This window comes from Abramis brama (genome assembly GCF_963993115.1).
Source record: "Abramis brama genome assembly, chromosome: 22".
In the NCBI taxonomy this organism is placed as follows: domain Eukaryota; kingdom Metazoa; phylum Chordata; class Actinopteri; order Cypriniformes; family Leuciscidae; genus Abramis; species Abramis brama.
Genome location: NC_139984.1, coordinates 24,656,590 through 24,679,101, shown reverse-complemented (window position 1 = coordinate 24,679,101; position 22,512 = coordinate 24,656,590). Strand labels below are relative to the sequence as shown.

At 36.5% G+C, this 22,512-nt stretch overlaps 3 protein-coding genes across 4 annotated transcripts; 2 read left to right on the top strand and 1 right to left on the bottom strand.

The window, feature by feature from the left end:
- Window positions 1–1,092: 1,092 nt before the first annotated feature.
- Window positions 1,093–10,508, top strand: racgap1 (Rac GTPase activating protein 1). Of its 2 annotated transcripts, none has more exons than XM_084098881.1 (17): window positions 1,093–1,233; window positions 1,818–1,908; window positions 2,001–2,203; window positions 2,292–2,434; window positions 3,798–3,867; window positions 4,014–4,067; window positions 4,152–4,229; window positions 4,535–4,652; window positions 5,080–5,231; window positions 5,890–6,054; window positions 6,162–6,257; window positions 6,344–6,542; window positions 7,720–7,825; window positions 8,617–8,749; window positions 8,857–8,980; window positions 9,074–9,185; window positions 9,281–10,508. In XM_084098881.1, exons 2-17 carry the CDS (start codon window positions 1,824–1,826, stop codon window positions 9,354–9,356), a joined length of 1,914 nt encoding a protein of 637 aa, XP_083955007.1. In that variant the 5' UTR covers window positions 1,093–1,233; window positions 1,818–1,823; the 3' UTR covers window positions 9,357–10,508. The 2 variants fall into 2 exon arrangements, with proteins under 2 accessions (XP_083955007.1, XP_083955006.1); XM_084098880.1 differs by having other exon boundaries at window positions 1,098–1,237.
- LOC311073283 (uncharacterized protein) lies at window positions 10,385–15,311 on the bottom strand. The gene is made up of 5 exons (XM_084098883.1): window positions 15,079–15,311; window positions 13,822–13,927; window positions 13,462–13,568; window positions 12,849–13,021; window positions 10,385–11,122 (listed from the first exon to the last, which is right to left on the bottom strand). Exons 1-5 carry the CDS (start codon window positions 15,236–15,238, stop codon window positions 10,835–10,837), a joined length of 834 nt encoding a protein of 277 aa, XP_083955009.1. The 5' UTR covers window positions 15,239–15,311; the 3' UTR covers window positions 10,385–10,834.
- An 816-nt stretch (window positions 15,312–16,127) lies between these two features.
- bin2a (bridging integrator 2a) lies at window positions 16,128–20,742 on the top strand. Its single transcript, XM_084098882.1, has 13 exons — window positions 16,128–16,283; window positions 16,805–16,885; window positions 16,973–17,027; window positions 17,112–17,206; window positions 17,614–17,709; window positions 17,835–17,942; window positions 18,133–18,218; window positions 18,820–18,895; window positions 18,981–19,063; window positions 19,172–19,276; window positions 19,564–20,017; window positions 20,182–20,248; window positions 20,366–20,742. The coding sequence occupies exons 1-12, from the start codon at window positions 16,191–16,193 to the stop codon at window positions 20,236–20,238; spliced, it is 1,389 nt and encodes a 462-aa protein (XP_083955008.1). The 5' UTR covers window positions 16,128–16,190; the 3' UTR covers window positions 20,239–20,248; window positions 20,366–20,742.
- The last annotated feature ends 1,770 nt before the right edge of the window (window positions 20,743–22,512 follow it).

The following is a 22,512-nucleotide window of genomic DNA, read 5'->3' as shown; positions in this document are numbered from 1 at the left end:
GGTAGAAAAATTGAGAGTCACCGTATTAGGGAATAGGCATAAATAATAAAATATGTATGCATCAACAGAAAGTAAATATTAATTAATTTATCTAATTAATTTATGTATGGCCTACTTAAATTACCAGCATGAAAAGCAGCCCAGGACAGGGGTTTTCAATCTTTTATGCCACGGACCCCCAAATATGATCATCCCCACACAAGGGAACCCCATCCTAAAAAATGTAAAAGGCAGCTTGTATGACCCGCATTTACACTGTTAAGATTAATATTGTAAATATGTGTAAAATGTTGTTTGAAATATAATTTTAGTTTTGATTGTAACATCATTACAGTTCTTTTTCCACTCAGAATAATGGTTACTGTATTGTTTGTTTGTTTTTTATTTATTTAAAACAAATTTAGTTGTTTATTTGAACCTAATTTATTTGGTTAGTTCGTTAGTTTAATTTGTTTTTAATTAGGCTATTTATTTAGGCTATTTTAAATTTTATACACTGCCTTTCTCTGAACTTTTCCAAAGATAGGCTACTTAATTGCTACTCCTGGGCGGTGAAGTCATTCACACATATTTCATACTTGCACCAACACTGATATTTTCTGAAATCTGGTCTTATTATTTTACTTCTGTTGTGACAATATTATAATTTTTTTTTGCAAGGTTTAAATAACAAGATAGGCTACTAAAGCCAAACAAGAGCCAAAAAAAGATACTCAGCAAAGAGGGAGCATTTTATTATTATTATTATTATTATTATTATAGCTTATCAAGTGAAAGAGATTGCATTTGCCTATGTCCAATTTGTAGCTATAAAGCATTCTATAAGCCTACATATAAATATTATAGTTGTTGATGGACACCCGATTTTCACGACGCCAACAGTACAGCATGGTACAGCCATTGGGTACAGCAGACAAAAACAAACAAAAAAACACGGTACAGCCTTACAGTCTGTTTTACACATAGACAGTATATAAACGGGTTTTACAGCAGACGCGCTGCATGTACGTCCTGCGTCAACGCGCTTACGTCAGCACGCCCGAGCGGCGATGATTGGCTGGCGGGTAAATTTGAAACGCAACTTCTTTAGACGCTCACGCTAACGTTAACAACACATCCGGGTAAACTTGGTTGGACAAACCGGTACTTTTGCTGTTGTCCCTGGAAAACATATATGTTCAAGTTATAATCTTACGTTATATCGTTAACACGCAAGGCTGGGCGTCTACAACAGTACGTAAGTTATATTACATGGCAAACCAATGTTTGTTTGTTACTAATGACGCTTAGAAAACACATGCTAGTGTTTTACTGTACCTCTATTGTTCACCATTAACGTTTAACATATTGTGATTTAAACGTGCTTGGACTGTCGTTGTTTATGGTTGTACTTTCATCATCCTAGCAAAAACAAGTTTTTATAATATCTTATTAATATTGTTATAGTGTAGTACACTTATGCATTTTAAAAGTAAGTTAGTCTATTACAATTTCGTCACTTTATACACTTTCACTATTTTAGATTGAAACTACTTATATTATTCTATTATTATTATGTATCTTATGCAGATACATAATATCAATGTTCATCATTGGCCACGCCTATAACGTTAATATTTTGAATGACCGAAAAGCCACAGATGTCCAAACAGTGGAATGTGTGATCTCGAGATATTAACATTAATCTTATACCAACTTCGTTGAGCAGAAATAAATTAATGGGTCTCAAAAGGATATAACTGGAAGCAAATTAAATCTAGCAAGTTGTTTGAACTGGTGCACACAGCACACAATTAAAATGTTTTTCTGCAATGCAGGAGGACATGGAGACTGCTGTGATCAATCTTCACAGTGTTTTTGAAAGCCTGCGGGCACAAGCTGATGTTCTCAATGAAAGCATTGAGCCCCGTAAGTACTGGCTGTGTTGAATATTTGAAATAAATATTCTGTCTCAATCTCTCCCACTAAATATTCACTGCAATTCTTTGTCTCATCGTCAGAGTTCATTCAGATGGCCTTGAACTTTGAGGACAGTCGTCGTAAATGGCTGAGAGTCGAGCATGAGCTAAATGCATGTAAGGAGGTGCTCACCAAGGCCGAGACAGAGCGAGGAGCACTGGAGGTTAAACTCAAACATGCCCGCAATCAGGTGGATGTGGAGATCCGTCGGAGACAGAAAGCTGAGGCTGACTGTGCAAAACTGGTTTGTAGGCCTCTTTTTGCATGGTACTTGTGCTGTAGACCTGTTCTCTGAATTTAGGCTCAAACCAGACCTTTTTATTCCTCTGCAGGACCGTCAGATCCAGCTCATCCGGGAGCTGTTGGTGACTGAAGGCTCCAGTAACAGCATCCAGTTAAATGAGGAGCAGCGCTCAGCTCTGGCCTTTCTAAATGCCCGTTCTCAGAATCCCACAAACCTCAACACTAGTCGACGGTAAGAGAAAAAGCAACCCATTTTACTTTAGTTTAATTTTCATTCCATTACTTTTGTAATATTACTATGTATTAGGTCTTTTGTATTGAGGCATGACTTTCAATTAACTTTTCAGTTGGACTGCATAAGGATTGGCAGTATAAACTAAATCTTAAATCCTGTCATTTGTAGGTGTCATTTAAAGTCGGCATTAAATGAAAATAAATCCTCTCTATTTACTAAATTTATGACTACTTTGTCTTTTGAGGCAGCGGCAGAAACATAGGATGCTGGTATGCGTGGCTTTATTCCGTGCTCTTGTCTCTGCTGGTTTCAAAACGTGTCTCCATTATATTGTCATTTTGTACTCGTCTGACACTTTGAAACAACACAATCTTGTTTCTGCAGTGACTTTCTGCATGTTTCCTACAACAACGTTTGACGTTTACATTTTACGTTGCCTGAGAAAGTCTCACAAACCATGCGAAATCCAATCCATGCGATTTGAATACGATTTCAAACCACATATGTACAGTATGTAGCTCGAAACAGATTTGTAAAAGTCATATTTCATGTGTTTTTTTTGCTAAATCTGATCAGATTTCAGTCAGATATGCACTAAAATCAGATTTGGACTGACAGTCTGATTTACAAAAGATCTCCGCCCTATAATTATTATTATTATTTTTTCGATAATCCATTATATTTGTCTGTATGTCACAATATGGAAGAAATAATCTGTCGCTACTTCAGTGTCATCGCAACTTTAACATCATGAATTTGCGTAAAGCTACTTTGAAGCAATGTGTATTGTGTAAAGTGCTATACAAATACCTGGGTTGTGTTAAAGTGCTTGAAGCACTTGAATTTGACTTTTTCTGTTTGCTCTTTTATGCAATGAAAATTCTAGTGCTTTGTTAATGTTCCCATACTGAAAGTTGCCACAGTCATTGCATACTTTGCATGTGCTGCACTTAATTTGTAAAATTTTTGTTTTAGCTATTAGTATATTTTTATTTATCTATTTACCTTTTTTAGGGCTCCCACTCCCATCTGAGCTTTTTTGGATTTGCGCTCTCACGCTAATTTGCCCTGTTTAGTAAATCTGGCCCTTAAAATTGGAAAGATAATAAAGATATTGATTAAGTGAGATCTCTGATTATACTCCTTGAAAAGCGGTGCGTGAAAAGTCCTTGAAAGCCCTGGAATTTAATTTTACAATATCTGTACGAACCCTGAAATAAGATAATTTGAAGCTGGATATTACAGAAATCCAGTGACTGAAAAGGTATTTTTAAAGCATAAAAGACAGCAGAATTGGTTCGGTTTTTATGATTGAATTGTGCTGTAACCTTCATTTGTTTTTTCACACCGTCTGTTCTAGACTGACCACCATTGATGAATCAGCGTCTATCTTGTCTGACATCAGCTATGATAAAACTGATGATTCTTTGGTATGTTATCTTCTTGAATATTAAAAATATTAAGGTTATATGTATTCCTGTCTCAAACTTGACAGAGAGAAAGAAACTGAATCTTTGAAATTTTGTTAGACTGACTCATCCTTTATTGATTTAATTTGACTTTTCTTTAAATAAAGGACTGGGACTCTTCTGCAGTCAGGACCGTTCGTCTCAAGAAACGACAAAAGAGAGTAAGCTTCCAAATAAATTCACATTTAATCAAAACACTTCCAAATTTCAAGCAATATCTTATTATTTAATCTGTCTCAATGCAGCGCTCCTCCCGAAACCACACAGAAGGCCCTCCTGCTGGTGCCAAGAGGTCCCGTTCCACCGGCCGCACCTCTGAGAAAGTAAGAGCCGGTTACATAAGCACATGACTGACTGTTTAATATTGGAGAAAGACTCTTTAGTAAAAAGGCTCCCTGCAGGCATTGCTTTAGTCATTAGAGGTATAATGTTTCCACAGTTCTCCTCAGTCCCTACAACCCATTGAAGTATGAATATTGGAAGATTTTGTCTTCTCTTGACATTGTAAAAGCCAAGTTAACAAGCTATTCCCGGGTTGATGTTAATGTCCAGTTAATACCTCCCCTATTTTAGATGAATGTGTAGTAAGTAGTTTGACAATTAATTAATTTGAGTTCTGTTTTATCAGGGTAATGAGTCTCTGGTGACTAAGACCACCGTGACGGTGCCCGGTGATGGCGGACCCATTGAGGCTGTCACCACAGTGGAGGCTGTTCCGTACTGGACCAGGAGCCGCAGAAAGACTGGTAAGCTCAATGCACCAAATTTATTATGGTCATTTGTGAGAGTGCAAGTGCAGAGGAAGAGAATATTTGCATGAGTCATTGATTATATGATTCTTGCTATTGATTGAATAATAATGTGCAGGCTGCTGTATTATAAATAAGATCCGCATTGAGTCATGATGTGTGGTTGCCATATCATAAAAAAATGCGTTGTTTTATTGAACAGGGTCAAAGATTATTATTTTTTAATAATTCATTACGTGGTTTGCAGGACTCTGGGGTGTTTTAAATTGATCCCATGATGAGCCTGGTACTCTTTTATTTGTTTTTATTTGGTCTATTTTGTATAGGCTTTTCCCCTGGTCATTTCTCACACCCCAAGCCTTTGCATTTCTGTTTAAGTATTCTGCAGTAGTTAGCAGTGCTTCTCTCTGCTTTTGTTCTTCAGCTGTTCAGGAGTGGGACACTGTTGACACCGACTCTGTTCAGTCTATGGATGTGTTCAAGCATCCCAGTCAGCCCAATGGAGAGAGCAGAGCAGAGCCCAGCACTCCCCAGGGCAACGGAGGTGTCCGTCTGCATGAGTTTGTCTCCAAAACGGTAGGATACAAATCTTTCTAAGATGCGAAGATGCACTGGATGCATTGCTCTTGAGTCCCAAGTTAGATGGTTGTTTACTTTTTAGATCATATTTTAAATTATTCATCCATGTATGCGTTTTAAATTTGACCTTGTAAATTAATCAAAATGATAACTGGACATTCCCAGTGAAACAACAGACTTCTATAGTGACGTATGCTGGACTTTTCCATTCGTTCAGGCCTCTTAAGTGCCAACGCTCTTATAATCAACTCCAAGCTTGCAATCAAAAATTAATGGATAGAACTAAGACCCCACCCAACTTTTTTCCCATCTTTCTTCGGACCATCTGTAGAAAAGATCTATCACAACTTTCATTACATCGTGACTAAGGGGGTGTACTTACACTAGGCGATCTTAACCGTGCCGGAGCACGTTTAACCACCAAAGTCTGGTTCGTTTGACTTTTGCCATTATCATAGTAACAAGCTAAATATCTGGCCTTATTTTATCTGAAATGTCCACCCCAAATAAAATATAAAAATGCTCTGCAATATTTAAAACTGACTTAAAACAATGTAATTTCCCATTATAATCAGTGAAGTTGTCTAGATAGGTTAGCAGTGGCCCGTGTTTATAGTCCTCACAGCTTACATCTGCCTGGCTTTTTGTTTTTTAGGTGATCAAGCCAGAGTCTTGTGTGCCATGTGGTAAGAGGATCAAATTTGGGAAAATCTCTCTGAAGTGCAGGGACTGCCGTGTTGTGTCCCACCCCGAATGCCGCGAGCGCTGCCCTCTGCCCTGCATTCCAAACATGACTGGGACTCCAGTCAAAAGTGGAGAGGTGACAAATGAAGCTTTATCATCTGATGCTGAAATTTCAAGTTTAAACTAAATGGCTGTGTTGTACTTTTCATTAAACATATCAACCTGGTGTGATTTTTTTGATAGGGCACCCTTGCAAGCTACGTGTCCTCCACTTCTCCCATGATCCCTTCACTAGTGGTGCACTGCGTTAATGAGATTGAGCAGAGAGGCCTACATGAGGTAAGTTGATAAAGATGCTGGATTCAGTCTAGAACACTGGACAACAAAACCAATATGTTCTGAAAACCTGCGTATCTCTTCGGCAGACTGGTCTGTACCGGGTGTCTGGCTCCGATCGAGTGGTCAAGGACCTGAAAGAGAAGTTCCATCGTGGGAAAACCGCTCCCCTGCTCAGCAAGGTAGACGATATCCATGTCATCACAGGCCTCCTCAAGGACTTCCTGAGGAACCTCAAAGAACCCCTGCTAACCTTCCGCCTCAACCGTGCCTTCATGGATGCTGCTGGTTAGTGTTGATGTATGAATGTACACTACCATTCAAAAGTTTAGGGTCGGTACGAGGGCTGGGCACATTATTTTTTTTTTTTATTTTTTTAAAAAATTTTTCCGAATAATTGTTTTTAAAAATGCGGCCGATTCTATATAGATTCTCAAAAGCCACGGACCCGATTTTTTTTTTTTTTTTTTTTTTCATATTTATTTCTGCAAACATTGAACATTATCTGATTAACATCAATCTTATTTCTAGTCTTCTTGTTAATCAAACTACAAAAGACAAGGAAAATCACTCCCTGCTCTTCACTGAATAACTTTTTTGTAACTTTAATAAGGATGAACCTTTATTTCATTTGTACTGTGAAGATTATATGCAGTGTTATTTTACATTGGATTACTTTGTTCAATTTCTGTACCTGGAAAACTATTGTTAGACAAACTTGAAAAACTTTAAAAGCACTGGTTATTTAATTTGTGTCTTTGTTATATTGCACTTATTTATTTGTGCCATTTGCTTGTAGTTTAATTATTTATAATTATCAAAAACAATAACTAGGCCTATTTTATTCAGTTATTACTACTTTTTTTGCGGTGGGGCCAGTGAAAATTTAATTAATCGAATTAAATCGTGAATCAAACCGAATTAAGATCTTGTGAATCGAAATCTAATCGGGACATCTGAATTGATACTGAGCCCTAGTCGGTATGATTTTTAAAATGTCTCATGCTCACCAAGACTGCATTTATTTGATTAAAAAAAACAGTAACATTGTGAAAGAAATACTGTTTAAAATAACTTATTTTAATACTAAGTGACATGTATTCCTGTGATGGCCAAGCTGAACTTTCAGCATCATTACTCCAGTCTTCAGTGTCACATGATCCTTCAGAAATCATTCTAATACGCTGATTTGCTGCTAAAACATTTCTTATAAATGTTGTTCAATTATCAAGAGTTGTGCTGCTTAATATTTTAGTTTTTTATTAAATATTTCATTTTCTTTATAGAAAGTTTAAAAGAACAGTATTTGATACATTTAATGTGTCCTTGCTGAATAAAAGAATGAATTACTTATCTTAAAAATCTTATCTTACTGACCCCAAAATGTTGATCTGTGGTGTACTTGGGAAGATGGGTGTGTTAATATTAGTACACTCAATAGTAACCATTCACTCTGTTCTCATAGAGCTGTCTGATGATGACAACAGCATTGCCTTAATATATCAGATCATCAGTGATCTTCCACAGCCCAATAGAGACACTCTGGCCTTCCTCATCATTCATTTGCAGAGGTAAACATCATACACCATCTCTGATTCTACTGTCTGGTTTATTGCCTGTGCCATTTGTAAATATTATTTAATTATCAAAGTCAACACTTACACTAACATTTGTAACTTTAAAGGAATATTTCAGGTTCAAAGCAATTTGATCAGTTTGTTAAAAACTCTGCATTTGGTGTAAAAGCAGAAATATGAAGCCTCTATTTAAGCATTACCTTAAACTTTGCTTCTAGTGTGATGGTTATACTCCTGACATAGTGTTGCAATTTTAATTTATGCTGCTGTAAATGCTCTATCTAGCATCCTGTTGAAAAAAAAGGTTTAATCTGGAAGTTTAATTTTTTAAACAACATAAAAACATTTGATTACCTTGATAGGCATTGTTTCTACAATAACACAACACATTCATATTGTGGTTGCAAAATTGTTATCAGATAATATGGCATCAATTCTGGAAACACTATTTAAAATTAGTTTCTGTTTTTAACAGCAACTGCGTACAATGTAACATATGGAGCTAAATAAGGAACTACCTTGCAGTCCATTTACAGTTCAATAAAAGTGTCATTGTATGGTTTTGATGTATTCAGTCCATTTACACCAAATTAAAAAGCTATTACACATCTTTTTTTTATTATTATAATTTGTGTAATTTTCCTCAGTTAAGTACCACTATCAGCCCAGCTTAATTTAGAGCAACATTCTTGTATTTGATATATTAAAACCCAGTACTTCTCTCTCAAAGTTTTTAGGCTGTGAGACTTAATATTTAACTTGGGTTTTATTTCTGTCATCATTAGAGTGGCCCAGAGCACAGATACAAAGATGGACAGCACTAATCTGGCTCGTGTATTTGGACCTACAATTGTGGGTCATGGCGTGCCCGACCCAGAGCCGATGACCATCCTGCAAGACACAAAACGACAGCCAAAAGTAAGTGCTCATGGCTGAAGGTCCCCACTTTTCTTTTCCCCATTGGGTCTAGTTTGTAAATGTATGGTGTTTTGGACCAGTTTTTCACCAAGCTCTTTCTCTCTCAGGTGGTTGAGCGTCTCCTCGGTCTGCCTGTGGAGTACTGGAGTCAGTTTATGAACAGCGACCAAGCTCACAACAATCACATGATCATTGAGAACCCCAATGTCCACGCAACTCCTGATCAGAAAAGTATGAATTTCACATCCGAACATTTAACTATTTCCAAAACATCACCTGTCTGATGGTGATATTCTATAACAACATGCTTTTTTTGTACTCTAGCAAGTATGTTTGGGCCCGTGACGACTCCTGACCAGCAGATGAGCAAGACCCCATCGTCCAGCTCTCTCTCCCAACGCATGAAGAACGCAACTCTCAACGCAATCACTCCAAAGTATGTTTGAACCTTACCAGGTTTTATAGTAGTATGGCACACAGCTGTTTGAGTATTTGTGAGTTAACCATAATGAACATCCGATCTGTTTTCAGGTTTGCTAGCAGGAGCAGAGCTCCAGTCAGCGTCTCTCGCCAGGGGAACTTCTTCGCCTCTCCTCTCCTGAAGTAGCCCTGAGGCAGTTCAGCTCTTCATGGCTAAGAGTTTTTCTTTTCTTTGGGAAACAGCTGCAATATATTACATTGTCGTACTAGCATATTATATGTCTGGTTTGTCCATCAATTCAACCATATTAACGCTACTCTTTTTATATTACTTCTTTTTAGTTTTCTTGTAACATTTGTATTTTAGTCACTTTTAAATGTTTTAATGTACTATTAACATCCTCACAACCAAAGCAACGGGCTGATATAAGCACTTCCATCAGTCACTGAATCCTCATAGAATAACAGAATCTGCATCAGTTTGGGAGTTCTTTATCAAGAAACCTGAACTTGATTGTAGCATCTAGAACAAAAAGGTCCTGCTTTATGCAGGATTTGTATAGCGTAATCTGCAACTGTAACCTTGTTTGTATATAATTTTATGCTTTACTTTAAATTTCAATCTCTTGGAGGGTTCAAGGATGTAGTGACTATCAGATTATACTATATAGTGTCAACTGTGTTTTTAAACATGGTCAAGCTTAAATTTCACTGCCAGTAGGTATAATACAGAATTTGTGTTAAAATGATGATGATGCTGCTGATGATGTTTTGAATTTGTTTAAACGATCCATTTAAGGTGTTTGAAATGCATTGAACCCTCTGAGAGTTGTTTATAGAGGGATTCAGGACAGCAAGAAAATTAAGATAATTGAATGCTATTTGCATGCAAAAACACTTGGTTGCTGTGGTGGGCATTTTAGCTTTCATAAATTAACATGGCCAGAATTATTTCAGATTTTCTCAATGGCATTGATTTGTTTATATGCAGTTCTGTCTCAGTTTATTTAATTGTATACCGTATTTAAAGCAGAAGCAAAAAAGGTGCCCTCTGGGAGAATTGACTGATTTTGAAGCATCTAATGTACCTATAGTATAAAAGACTTGGACTTTTTGGATGCTTTTCACTGTATGCAATTAATCATTTCTTTCAGTGGTGCAGTGTTTTGAGCAGTAGTTGTGTGCATTACTAACCTGTCAAGTTTTCATTGTTTTCAAAGAGCAACTGTTTATTATGTTGAACATTGGAGTTGATATCAATTCTAGTTGCTTTTCAATTTGAGTGGTGTGGCATTTTGTAAGACTTGTGCTGTTTGTAAAATACATTCATTTATTGCAAGTCCATTGTGTCTTTTTTTAACATTGCATTGGGGTTTAGAGTTAAAAGTGGTGAGATGTAAATGTTCACATTTAAAATACGATACAAAATCACTGAGGCACAAAGTGTGCCAGAATGTTAGACGACAATCAATTGAAAAAGTGTAGATAGATTTCTTGAAGAAAGTTCTTAAGGATTACAAAGTAAATAGGTGTACTGAAACTTATAATTAAGAAACTTGATCTATGGCTGAGGACATACATATAGGGTTTTTTTTTTGGTCTACATCAGACATTCACATAAGCTTTCATTGTTCATTTGTCATGAGCAAGTGCTATAAATATGCTTTATTCTCCTTTAAACTTGGGAAAGGGCCATAGGAGGGGAGTGTTCTTGATGTAGTTCTGGAAAGCCGGGTCTGATCCCCATTTCTTCATAGCTTGCTTCTCAAGGATGGGGATCCCACTAACATGTCTCAGTAAGAACCAGACGAAGAGCGGAGAAACTGCACTGAGGTATTGAGGTCCGCGCATGACGGAGGAAGCGGACAGGAACAGTCCTGACCATTGCAGGATCTCCCCCAGGTAGTTTGGATGTCTGCTGTATGCCCACAGTCCATGACTAATAAACTTTCCCTGCAAAAACATGCAAGCTTATAGGATTAATGCCTTTGCCCCCCATGACATTAATTAAAATGTCACTTGCGAATAATAAGCAGGATTTCTTGTAGCGAGTGTAATTTCTGCATTACTCCCCCTGTCTGCCATTGGTTGGCCAAACATATCCCCACTCCAAATGCACATGGTTGGTTAAGCCAATATAGGGGTGCGTCTTAATCATCTCCTGAGCTCATTAATCAGTATTGTGTTCACAAATTCGGGCACTGGTAAGACAGTAAAGTACGCTGGCTCACTACACAATGGGACACTGATGACTCTTTCCGGCGACATGACAACGTCCTCATTGTACAAAATCATAACTGGCATTTATGAACAACAGCAAAGCTGATATATTTCTGACATTCATTGTAATGTTATTTAAAGTATTATGATAACTATTTTGCTAGTTACATATAGTATAGAACATTTCAGCCATAAATAAATTGTAAATGTTAGCTAGGTTATGTTCATTACCTGTCTAGCGAAGTATGTTAATGGTTTGTATTTTAAAAAACATCTATAGTGTGTCATTATGTGTTGTGAGTTGGCTCACGTGATTTAAGTTTCGTGTTTCAGAGCTTCCGTTAAGGGAACCCAATAAGCTTCGATGCACCCTGGTTTGTGGGACTTTTTAGGGAGCGGACGTTTCAGTGCCCTGAAAGGGTTCTGCGATTGAGACATCCCTTAAAATGTCCGACAACCTGGTCAGTGCCCTGACTACTGAACTAGGGAGCTGATTGAGATGTACCCTAGCTGTTTCATGCTGACTCCCCCTGTCTGCCATTGGTTGGACAAACAGATAGCCCTATTATGCCAATTTAGATGTTTCAGGATGTTACAATTTTTTTTTTTTTTAAAGAACACACAAATGGTTCACATTTAGTTGTTTTTTGTATATTTAGCCCATATGAAAAAATATGCCATTCTTCTTTAACCCTCTGGTATTCCTCACTTAGGGCTCACACTTCCTCAGTGGTTAAAACAGACTAAAGACAATAAACGTAAAAAATTCGAATGAAATGAATGTACGATATTTTGTTTCAATAATATTTATTCTTTTATATTTCATGGCACTAGACAATATTCACCTCAAAATTAGGCAGCATGTATTATGTATTATTCATTTCAATACAGTATTTAAGTAAAAATATATATATAAAAAAAACGGATTAGTGCCATCTGCTGGAAGACATAAAGAAAATCATATGTAATACCATTGCGTAACCACTAGATACCTGTATAGCCAATATATAGGGCTGTGTTTTTCCCAGTTGCTAATAAGAATAATTATTTAATTAGTAAATAATTAGTAATTACTTACTTTTATTATGTTTTGCATTTGGATATATATTTAGACATTATCAAAGACTACCTTGTTGCTGATTTGTAGATTGCACCCCAAAAAATTGTTCATGTCTACATTTTTTTGTGGCAAGTGCCACAAAAGTCACCAAGATTTGTATCATTCCGATAATGTAGAAAATGTTCAAAACGCATTTATTATGACCAAAGACAACCAGAGGGTTAAGAAAAACCAGTTTGATCCAGTTTGTAATCTGTCAAGAGTGCAGGTCTCATAAAACTGTAATTATGTTAAAATATGTTTTTATGATATGAATTATATGATTTACATGTCATAATTGAGCTTTCACAACTGAGTAGTCTTATCAGCCTATTATTATCAGTGCAAGTTATTACTCACAGCATTATCTGGATCACTCTTAAAATTCCACTTCTGCTGGTCGGCAATGGCCTCTGTAGCAAAACCCAGCCCCCATATTCCCCAACCGATGTAGTCACGTGGGCCAAGGGGCTCGTCCCTTCTCTCACTGTTTAGAATTAGGGTGGGCAAGAGGGTAACAAATACCCACAGAGCTGGAAAGAAGGAGAAACAAGTTTCAAGTGGCAGTCTATTACTCTTCTGGGTTTAGTAGAATTGCTTTTTAGAGTTACTTTCCTAATTGTTTTGTTTTTTGTGACATTATTTAAGTGTGATGTTTAAAGATTGGACAAGTATGGCCTGCTGCAGCCACCAATTAACAGTAACTATGCAAATAATAAATAATGTAATAGAATAAATGCAAAATAATTTACATCCACTTATTTGATTCAAAACAGAATAGAATAGAGATATAGGATGGAATAGGTTGAATGATTGTGTGATATAGAAACTTCTCCTTATGTGATTCATAATATAATATAATTACTTTCCTCGTTGTCTCTTTTCGTTGTGATAAGGATTGGACACGTATGGCCAACTTCAGCCATCAATTAGCAGTAACTATGCAAATAATCAATAGCCTTAGTTGAAATACCTTGCATGGTCCAGTACACAAAGAATGTCCCAGGGCTGTCTCTGACATTGTTAAACCTCCGGTCTTGTCCTTCCTTTAGGATTCTAAGAAAGAGAAATGTCCCAAGTCTGCAGGACAAGGCCCAATCTGTTACTTATTGACTTATTAACCAGACCTTAATAGATACTTTAATACAACATGAAGCTGGACTGACTTCACTTTTATTAACGCTGTTAAAGCAACAAGACTCCAATAAATAGACACGTCATTTGTTATAGATCACTTTATCTATCTATCTATCTATCTATCTATCTATCTATCTATCTATCTATCTATCTATCTATCTATCTATCTATCTATCTATCTATCTATCTATCTTACCTCAGTCCCCAGGCAGTAACAAGTCCAGTTTGTACGTTCTGTCTAAGGTGTCCATTTCCGCCCCATACACGACTCAGATGAGCCAGCAATATATAGGTACCAGATCCTACAGAACAACAAAATTAATTTATGGTTAAACTGATAAGGCATTCAGTATCCCTCCAGATATGGGCAGAGCAGCCAGTCACCTGTGTCCGTCCATTTTAAAAGTGAGGCGTGTTCACTGAATATTTTACCAATGAACATAGAGACAATTGGTAGCAAAGTTCAAGGATTCTCAAGAGCACACTTCTCAGAGAGAAAGAAAGAGGGAATAGCACTCAGGAACCTGGGTTTGAAAGACTGAAATGGTTGGATAATTGTTGTACTCCATTAAAAAGAAATGCATATTGAATGCTGACAGGTAAGTAGAAGCTAATGTTTTTTTTTTTATGTAGAAAAAAGAATTTGCCTTACATGGATAATCACATCCTAATGTTCTCAAGGTATGATCACTTTCTACATGCAATGAATACAATTATAATCAGTATAACTGTCAAAATTCTTAATATATGCTTTATAAAACTGTTTATGTATAACATTACTGTTGTGTTGAAAATTATGATAGTATGTGTGATAATGTATTTTAAAATCTGTACATAAGTTTAAAATGTATGTTTCGAGGATTTTCGAGGTCTGTGCATACGTTTTAATTTATAAAAATTAAATAGCATATATTATTGCACATGTAGTTATTTATATAAAAGATCACATATCCGAGTTAACGTCGTTATTTTTTCCATCCGTTTTTGACAAGTCCCGCCTCTAGCTGAATGATTGACAGTGACGTTTCCATAGTTTGGCCAATCAAGCGACGACTACTCTGTAGAGTAATGTGTCTGATTGGTTAAAAGTCTTGTCGAAATACGGGTGTGGGAAATCATGCTCTTCGGTAAGCTGGTTAAGATCATTGTGGGTGGAGACGTATTTATGGTGGTTTCACAACATCTCAGTGTAGTTTAGATAACCACCGTCTGGTAATACATTTTGATAACAACCTATTTTTCACAATAAACAAGTTTTTTTAAAAAGACGTCGCTTGTGTTGCGACCCAACGAAACACATACAACATTCTTTAAGACGAAATACCATGTGTGTGCATTGCAATCTGTGCATACTAATGCATAAACATGACAAAACCGACGAAAGCGAAAGCAACAAATATTATATTACTATATCAAGATCGTGATTACTACGCCTTTTGGATAAATAATTTACCTGCCAAGTCGTAAAACTTTTCAGTTTTGAGTGCAGACGCTAGTGACCATCCGACCCACTGAACGGCCAGGTCGATGGCTGCACATTTGGCCAACGTGCTTCCCATGATCATCTCCAGCTGGTTCTGAAGTAGCAATGTTACAAACTTGAGCTCAAACATACAACCCTATAGAAAAAAATACGGCAGAGTAAAGTTCATAACATACACACTTTAGTGAGGAGGAGTGGCCAATGCTGATTCTGTGCGTACGGTGGCTTATGGGAACTGTAGTTTGAGAATATCTATAATGCTTTTTATGTATTAGGTACTGCTTGAATAGAATAGAATAGAATAGAATAGAATAGAATAGAATAGAATAGAATAGAATAGAATAGAATAGATAGATAAATACCCTTAATGGACCATTAGCCTAGAACAGAACACAATATAAAGCAATATACATGCAAAATTGTACTTCCACTTATTTGATTCAGAATAGAATAGAACAAATTGAATGTTTGATCTTCATTGTGTGATATGAAATACAACAGAATAGTATAAAATAGGTACAAAGGTGACAAACTTCTACTTATCTCTTTTATTACATTTAGTACTTTTTACAATATAGATTGTTTCTGCAGCTTCAAAGTAATAAACAGGAAAATAATGGTGTTAATGTTGCAAAATTCATCAATTTTTAAACAACTTCAATTTTAGCTGTGAAGCAGCTCTAAAGAAGATAATAGTGTCATTATTCAGCTCAGTTCAATATAATATAATATAATATAATATAATATAATATAATATAATATAATATAATATAATATAATATAATTTCAATGTTCTGACTCCACTAGTGGGCCCTTACACCAAATACCCATTCACAATGAAATATGACTCAGGAGCCGCCACAGTGCTCAAGTCACAACCTGTAAAGATAAGAAATTTATGACTTATGACTGTAAAAAAAAACAAGAGAAGGTGTGTTTGGGCTCAGACAGAATACAGGCGAAGGTAAATAAACCAAGTCAACTGTCTTTTGCTCTAAAAAGTTCCTTTTATTCTCCAGGGTTGGCCATTTAATTTAAAGGGCTATTGAAACATTATTCCAGATTGAATACAAGTGAAGAACATGGCAGAAAGCAAGACCAGCATCAGCTCGAAAGGAGGGGCCAATGTGCTTGCTAAACAAGTGCAGAAAAAATTCAGCAGGGCACAGGAGAAGGTACGTGGCTGGAATCATAAAACACAATAGAGCCAGAGTGCTTTCCAATGCTGTCAGTCTTCCTGTTTGAGAGCGCAGAAACTTTAGTGTTATCTTGATCCAGTAATCGATTCAGTCACATGACATGGGAGTAGCTGACAGTAGTTGCTTTATCTACTCCATCAATAAGAGCCAATGTAAACATATAGCTTCCTTCTTTGTTTAACAGTGTCCGTTATTCCCAGAATTGTTTTAATTTGTCTGCCAAGGCTGACCAAGTCTCCATTTACTTTTCTGTTTTCACCTGTTAAACCCTTCATATCTTGTCATCTCAAAACTGATTGTTGGTGAAGTCAGATGAATAGGTCATAGGATCTATAACTGTAAGGAAGCTTTTTTTCTGTCAGTGTGAGCTTATCAATATTTTAAGGATCAGGTGTATCCATCCATCCATTGCACAGCTGGCAAATATACTTGGAGAATACCCTTGTCAAGGCTGTTAGGTGTTTGTAGGCACGTTGTAATATGTGATGCCTTCGCAGGTTTTGCAGAGATTTGGCAAATCCGAGGAGACCAAAGATGAGCACTTTGAGCAGTGTGTGATGAACCTCCAATTTCAACAGGTAAATTACATCTACTATACGGTATCCGAAGTAACAGCTTTGAAGATCAAAAGTTGACCTAATTTTTCCTTGTGGTTTCTATTGCAGAACGATGGATACAGAATATACAAGGACCTTAAAGCGTACCTCAACGCTGTCACAGGTTGGCTCTTTACTGTGAGACTCGTGCAGGAGATGATCTTAAACAGGAATACTGACATGCTTTCTTGTGCTTGATGTTTAACAGTAATGAAGGATGCTTCAGGTCGACTGTTTCAGTCCTTGTTTGATGCCTATGATGATAAATGGGATGGTGTAGAAGATCTTGGGGAAGTTGTGGAGGTAAGTCTCAGAGATCACCCTGTAAGAAAAAAATGATGTAGAAAAACTGATATGGCTGGTACATTTCTGCTAGGACATTGTCCGTTAAAGGGATAATTCACCCAAAAATGAAAATTCTGTTATTAATTACTCACCCTCATGTCGTTCCAAACCCGTAATACTTTCGTTAATCTTTGGAACACAAACAAAGATCTTTTTGATGAAATCTGAGAGCTTTCTGTTCCTCCATTGACAGCTACGCAACTACCACTTTTACGCTTCAAAAGGTGCATTAAAAGATCGTAAAATGAATCCATATGAATTGAGCGGTTTAGTCCAAATTTTCTGAAGAGACGTGATCGCTTTATATATGATGAACAGACTGAATTTAGGCTTTTATTACAAATGTGGCTCTCTGTGTTCCAAAGGGAGAAGAGCTTCTGTGGAAAGATTACGAGTCCAAGCTGCATGATCAGGCATTAATCACTATGGAGTCTTACATGAGCCAGTTTCCAGATGTCAGGGTAAAACCGGCTGCCTGATATATTGGCGCATAGCCTACACCTCGCACAAAGCTCTCAATCATTTATTTATTTATTTATTTTTAATGAGCAGTTTCATCTGTCAACTATTTTTCTTCATGATTCAGGAAAGAGTGGCCAAGCGAAACAGGAAACTCGTAGACTATGATTCTGCTCGTCATCACCTGGCAGGGATGCAGAATGCTAAAAAGAAGGATGATGTCAAAATCGGAAAGGTAGGCCTGTATTTTATGACTGACATAGAGAAACAGTCACTCAGCAAGTTTGTTTGTAACCTTACAGATAAGTTCTAACCTTCAAATCATATTCTTTACTACCAAACATGACATTACAAGCATCATACTGACATGATTCAGATTTATGAAGACCAGATATGGGACTTTCGTTTGTGCTGTTGTTTTTAAGGCAGAGGATGAGATGAATGCAGCCAAGGTGATATTTGAGGACATGAACAGGGAGCTGAAGATGGAACTGCCTATTCTATTTGACACGTGAGTTTTGGAGTTGTTTTATAGTGCACAGATGGAACTTGTTCAAATGTTAATTAATTAAACAAATGAAATATCATAAAGATTTTGAATGGCTATAATTTTATAAACTATATGGTTTCACTTTATTTCACAGTACATGCACTTACTGTACGTGTACTTACCAAAGAAAGTACTTGTTAATAAGTTCAGGGTTAGTACCTAGTTATTCCAATAAGTACATAATATGTACACGGGGAACAGGACTGTAATATAAAGTGTATTTACACTTTATTTTAAGGTGTCATTGTTACAGTGTAATTATATATTTAAGTACTGAGTAATATTAATTAACTACATGTACTTACTATAGGGTCAGGGTAGGATTAGGATTTGGTTAAGGGTTAGTTGCATGTAATTATGCATAATTTACTGTTATTACTATGGTAAGTACATGTAAAATATGTAACAAGGACACTGTAAAATAAAGTGTTACCGCCTGCTCAATCCTAATTTTATGGTCAGTAGATATAGCCGATATATTAATTCATTTCAGATTAATATTTTTGTTGTTGACATCTACAAACTGAAACTTGGACAATATTATTTGTTTTGCATTCTATAGTCGTATTGGTTGCTATGTCACAGTCTTCCAAGCCGTTTGCAACCTCAGAGACATCTTCTACAAGGAAATTACCAAGGTAAACCAAAAGTTAAAAAATTCAGCTTGAATCAATGAACAGTGATTCATCATGATCTGCAACTACTTTTTTTTTTTGCCCCAAGAACAATGATGTTCTACAGACTGTGATGAAAGAGCTGAGCATCCAACATCCAGACAAGAGCTTTGTCGTGAAGAATTTGAACCGGTATAAGGCTTTATAAGCTGCTCTTATATACATATTTTTTTTAAATAAACAAGTTAAGACTTTAGCTGGCAAATATAGTACAAATGACTCTCTTTGTTTCATTTTAAGCTCAGGTTCCTTGAAAAGAAGGTCATTTAGAGACACGTTGTCTCCCAGATCACTTAAAAGCTTTTATGATATGCACAAGGGTTTCAGCCCCAGGGACTCTCTCAGGTAAAATCATCATTTCAATTTCTCTCTTTGCCTTGTAGATTTAAAAGTTGGGAACTAATGCCATCTGCTGGTGAATGTGCATGATTAGTTATATAAAGAAGAGTTACAAAATGTATTTTTAAATCAAAAGTCAGATTACACAAATAATTGTTTACTATAGCAGTCTAGCCCCGGTCTACCTGTATATACATTTTCGGCATGCATTACTGCACGCATAACATAATTGAATAGGATATCTGTTTTCAAGATGCAAACCAACATAATTCTCAGTACATTTGCTTTTACAGGAGAGGCAACTCATCCAGTTTTAAGTCTGACAGAGCAACATATGGGTTATACAGCCCCACCAGCCCTCTACCCATTTATGAAAACGTCTCTGGTGCCAAAGATGCAAAAGGCAGCCCTATAAGATTAGACGATACTACAGAGGACGAGCCACGGGTGGATGACACCAGCACCTCTGAAGATAAACCAGTGGTAGAAGACAAGAAAGCCGAAAAGAAAGAGTCCTCGCAAGCCTCAAGTCAAGACGGACGGGGGGAAACGCCAAATGAGGAGGAGTCTTCTGAGGAGGACAGTGATGAGAGCGAACTGAAACCAAACTCGAGTCCCGCCGAATGCTCCAAGATCAAAGATCAAAAATCATCTGAGAAGGTGGAGGATGATGGGTCTTCTGGTGTGGAGAATGGAATAGCTCGTGACCCTAAATCAGATGTGGAAGAAACTGATGCTTCAAGCTATGTGAGTTCTGTAACCCTAAACATACATATTCCATTCTGAACGTAGCCATTATATTCATTCCTCAAAGAAACATAACAATGTAACTCAAAAAGAGGTGTAATTTTTTATTTATCTGACCTGTTTCATGGCTGGGTGACCATATTTATCTGACCGGTTTCAACAAGGGTGACCATCCGTCAGGAGAGGTGAAGGAAGGAACGAAAACAGAAGCCTCTAAATAGCAGACAAAAGGTCAGCATAATTTGAGAGCACTTACATCTCACACTCATGTTGTGATTATGTGTTTCATTTAATCCATGTGAGCAAATGGCTTAATGTGTATTTCATTTCAAATTCATCTGTTTACAGAAAAGACACGTTGTTTGTTGGAAATACACTGGAATTGGACAACAAATTCACAACATAACAGAGGATTTCCAAATGCTGCACTGACTTGGATAAAAAAAAAATTCCATCCCTGATCTTTTAGATAGGCCTATGTTTTTTTCAGAGAAATGTTTAAATTCTGGGTTTTAATTCAAGTACAGTTTCTTTTAGAATATAATTGTCTTTTATCCTTCACATGTGGTGTTCCTTCTTATGGATTTTAATGTTTTTAGATATTTTACTCTTTACATGACATCCATTCATCTAATCGACAAATTATCACAGGAAACAATGGAAATGTTTATAATGTACTTGACAATCACCCCAAAACTTTTAATAAAAATTAACTTACCACTCGCCTATTGTTTTTTTTTGTTTTTTTCATTGTTTTTTTCTTCATTACACACTCAAGCAATTAAACTAATGATCCAAATCCCAGTTCTTTATTTTAAGAGTCTAGCATGCTGGTGTGGTTGCTGGTTAATATTAGTCATTTCGTGGAATGCGACCATTGTTTGATTATTCACAGGAGCGGGCAGGAGGAAACGCTTGTGAACGCGCACAAGCTCATCTCGTTTCCGCGAATCGGCTCTTTTGAACTATTTGTATCAAAGAACCTGTTTATAAACGAGTCAACGGTTCTTTTACTTCGTGACGCAATTACGTCAACTGGTCGCATGTTACGTACTCAAACGTCCCAATAAAAGTATAGGCTATACTAATGTAGTTTATTGTTTTTTATATTACGTTTTATTAGTGAGGTTTTTAAATCCACTTTCACGAGTCTCAGCTATGATAGGCTATTAGAAAACTGCATATTTCATTTTAGAAACGGAACATATTTTTCATTTACATTCGGCCTAAACAGTACTAAAATTCATTTAGTCACACAAATGTTTCTGCATGTTTTAATAAATAATAAAACTATACAAATGTTTAAAATAACAATCAGTCCCGACGTTACGGACATGTTTTTTACAGTCTATGGTTCGAATTCAGTTAAATGAGTCAGTTATTGACTCGAGACAAGCTCAGAAAAGATTCGACTCAAAAGAATGATTCATGCAAAATCGGCATCGCTCAGTGAGCGTGTGGTGGCTTTACGTTGTTCTACTTTGAAAAGAATGCAGTCTACTTTTCGTGATTTATCAGTCTGAAGTTTAACTTTTATCACCGTGATCGCCATATTTAGTTGAAAAGTAGTTAATCCGCGACTTTGACACTCAAGCACTCAGGTAAGTTTTATTTTGTTCCTGTTGGACAAAGTAGATCTGACGGTTTCAAATGGCTGAACAGCTGTTAAATTATTTGTAAGATTTTTGCTGCTTTTTAAAGTGATCGTTCACAGTGTGAGAGGGGTTTTCCGACTGGCATCGATAAAATAATATAAATAGTTTTAGGTTGCCTCTACAAACACACTGTTTCTTTGAGTATGTGGCGACCCCAGTAACGTTACCTCTAGCTTTGTGTTTACTTTGCCTAAGTTAAAGTTAGGCTACATCACGACGAGATCCTTTATAAAATAAGCGTCGTGTGTCTCGGAACCCTACGAGATTTGTTACCAGGAAAGTTTAATTTAAATCAAATTTAGGAAGTGAGACATGTGACTGCTGCTACAGCATTTATTTATAAGATAAGGGCGATTCCATAAAACGGGTGATATGGTGTTGTACATTATATATGTGTGTGTAAATATGAAATAAATAATGAAGAGCTAATTCAAACTTTTAATGTTTGTTTATATAGGCCTAGACATTTTCCTAACCACATCTAAAAATGATTTTTTGATTTTCCTCATTGTCTCCAGCCTTGTGTGGGACACACACACACACACACACGTTGTTTTCAAGTTTTATAGGGACTTTCCATAGACATAATGATTTTTATACTGTACAAATTGTATATTCTATCTCCTTACACTAACCCGACTACTAAACCTACCCATCACAGAAAACTGCATTATATATATATATATATATATATATATATATATATATATATATGATTTATAAGCTGTTTTCCTCATGGGGACCAAAAAATGTCCCCACAAGGATTTCAGATATTGCCATCTTTATTGGGACATTTTGCCCCCATAATGTAGGGTTTACCAGGCCACACACACACACACA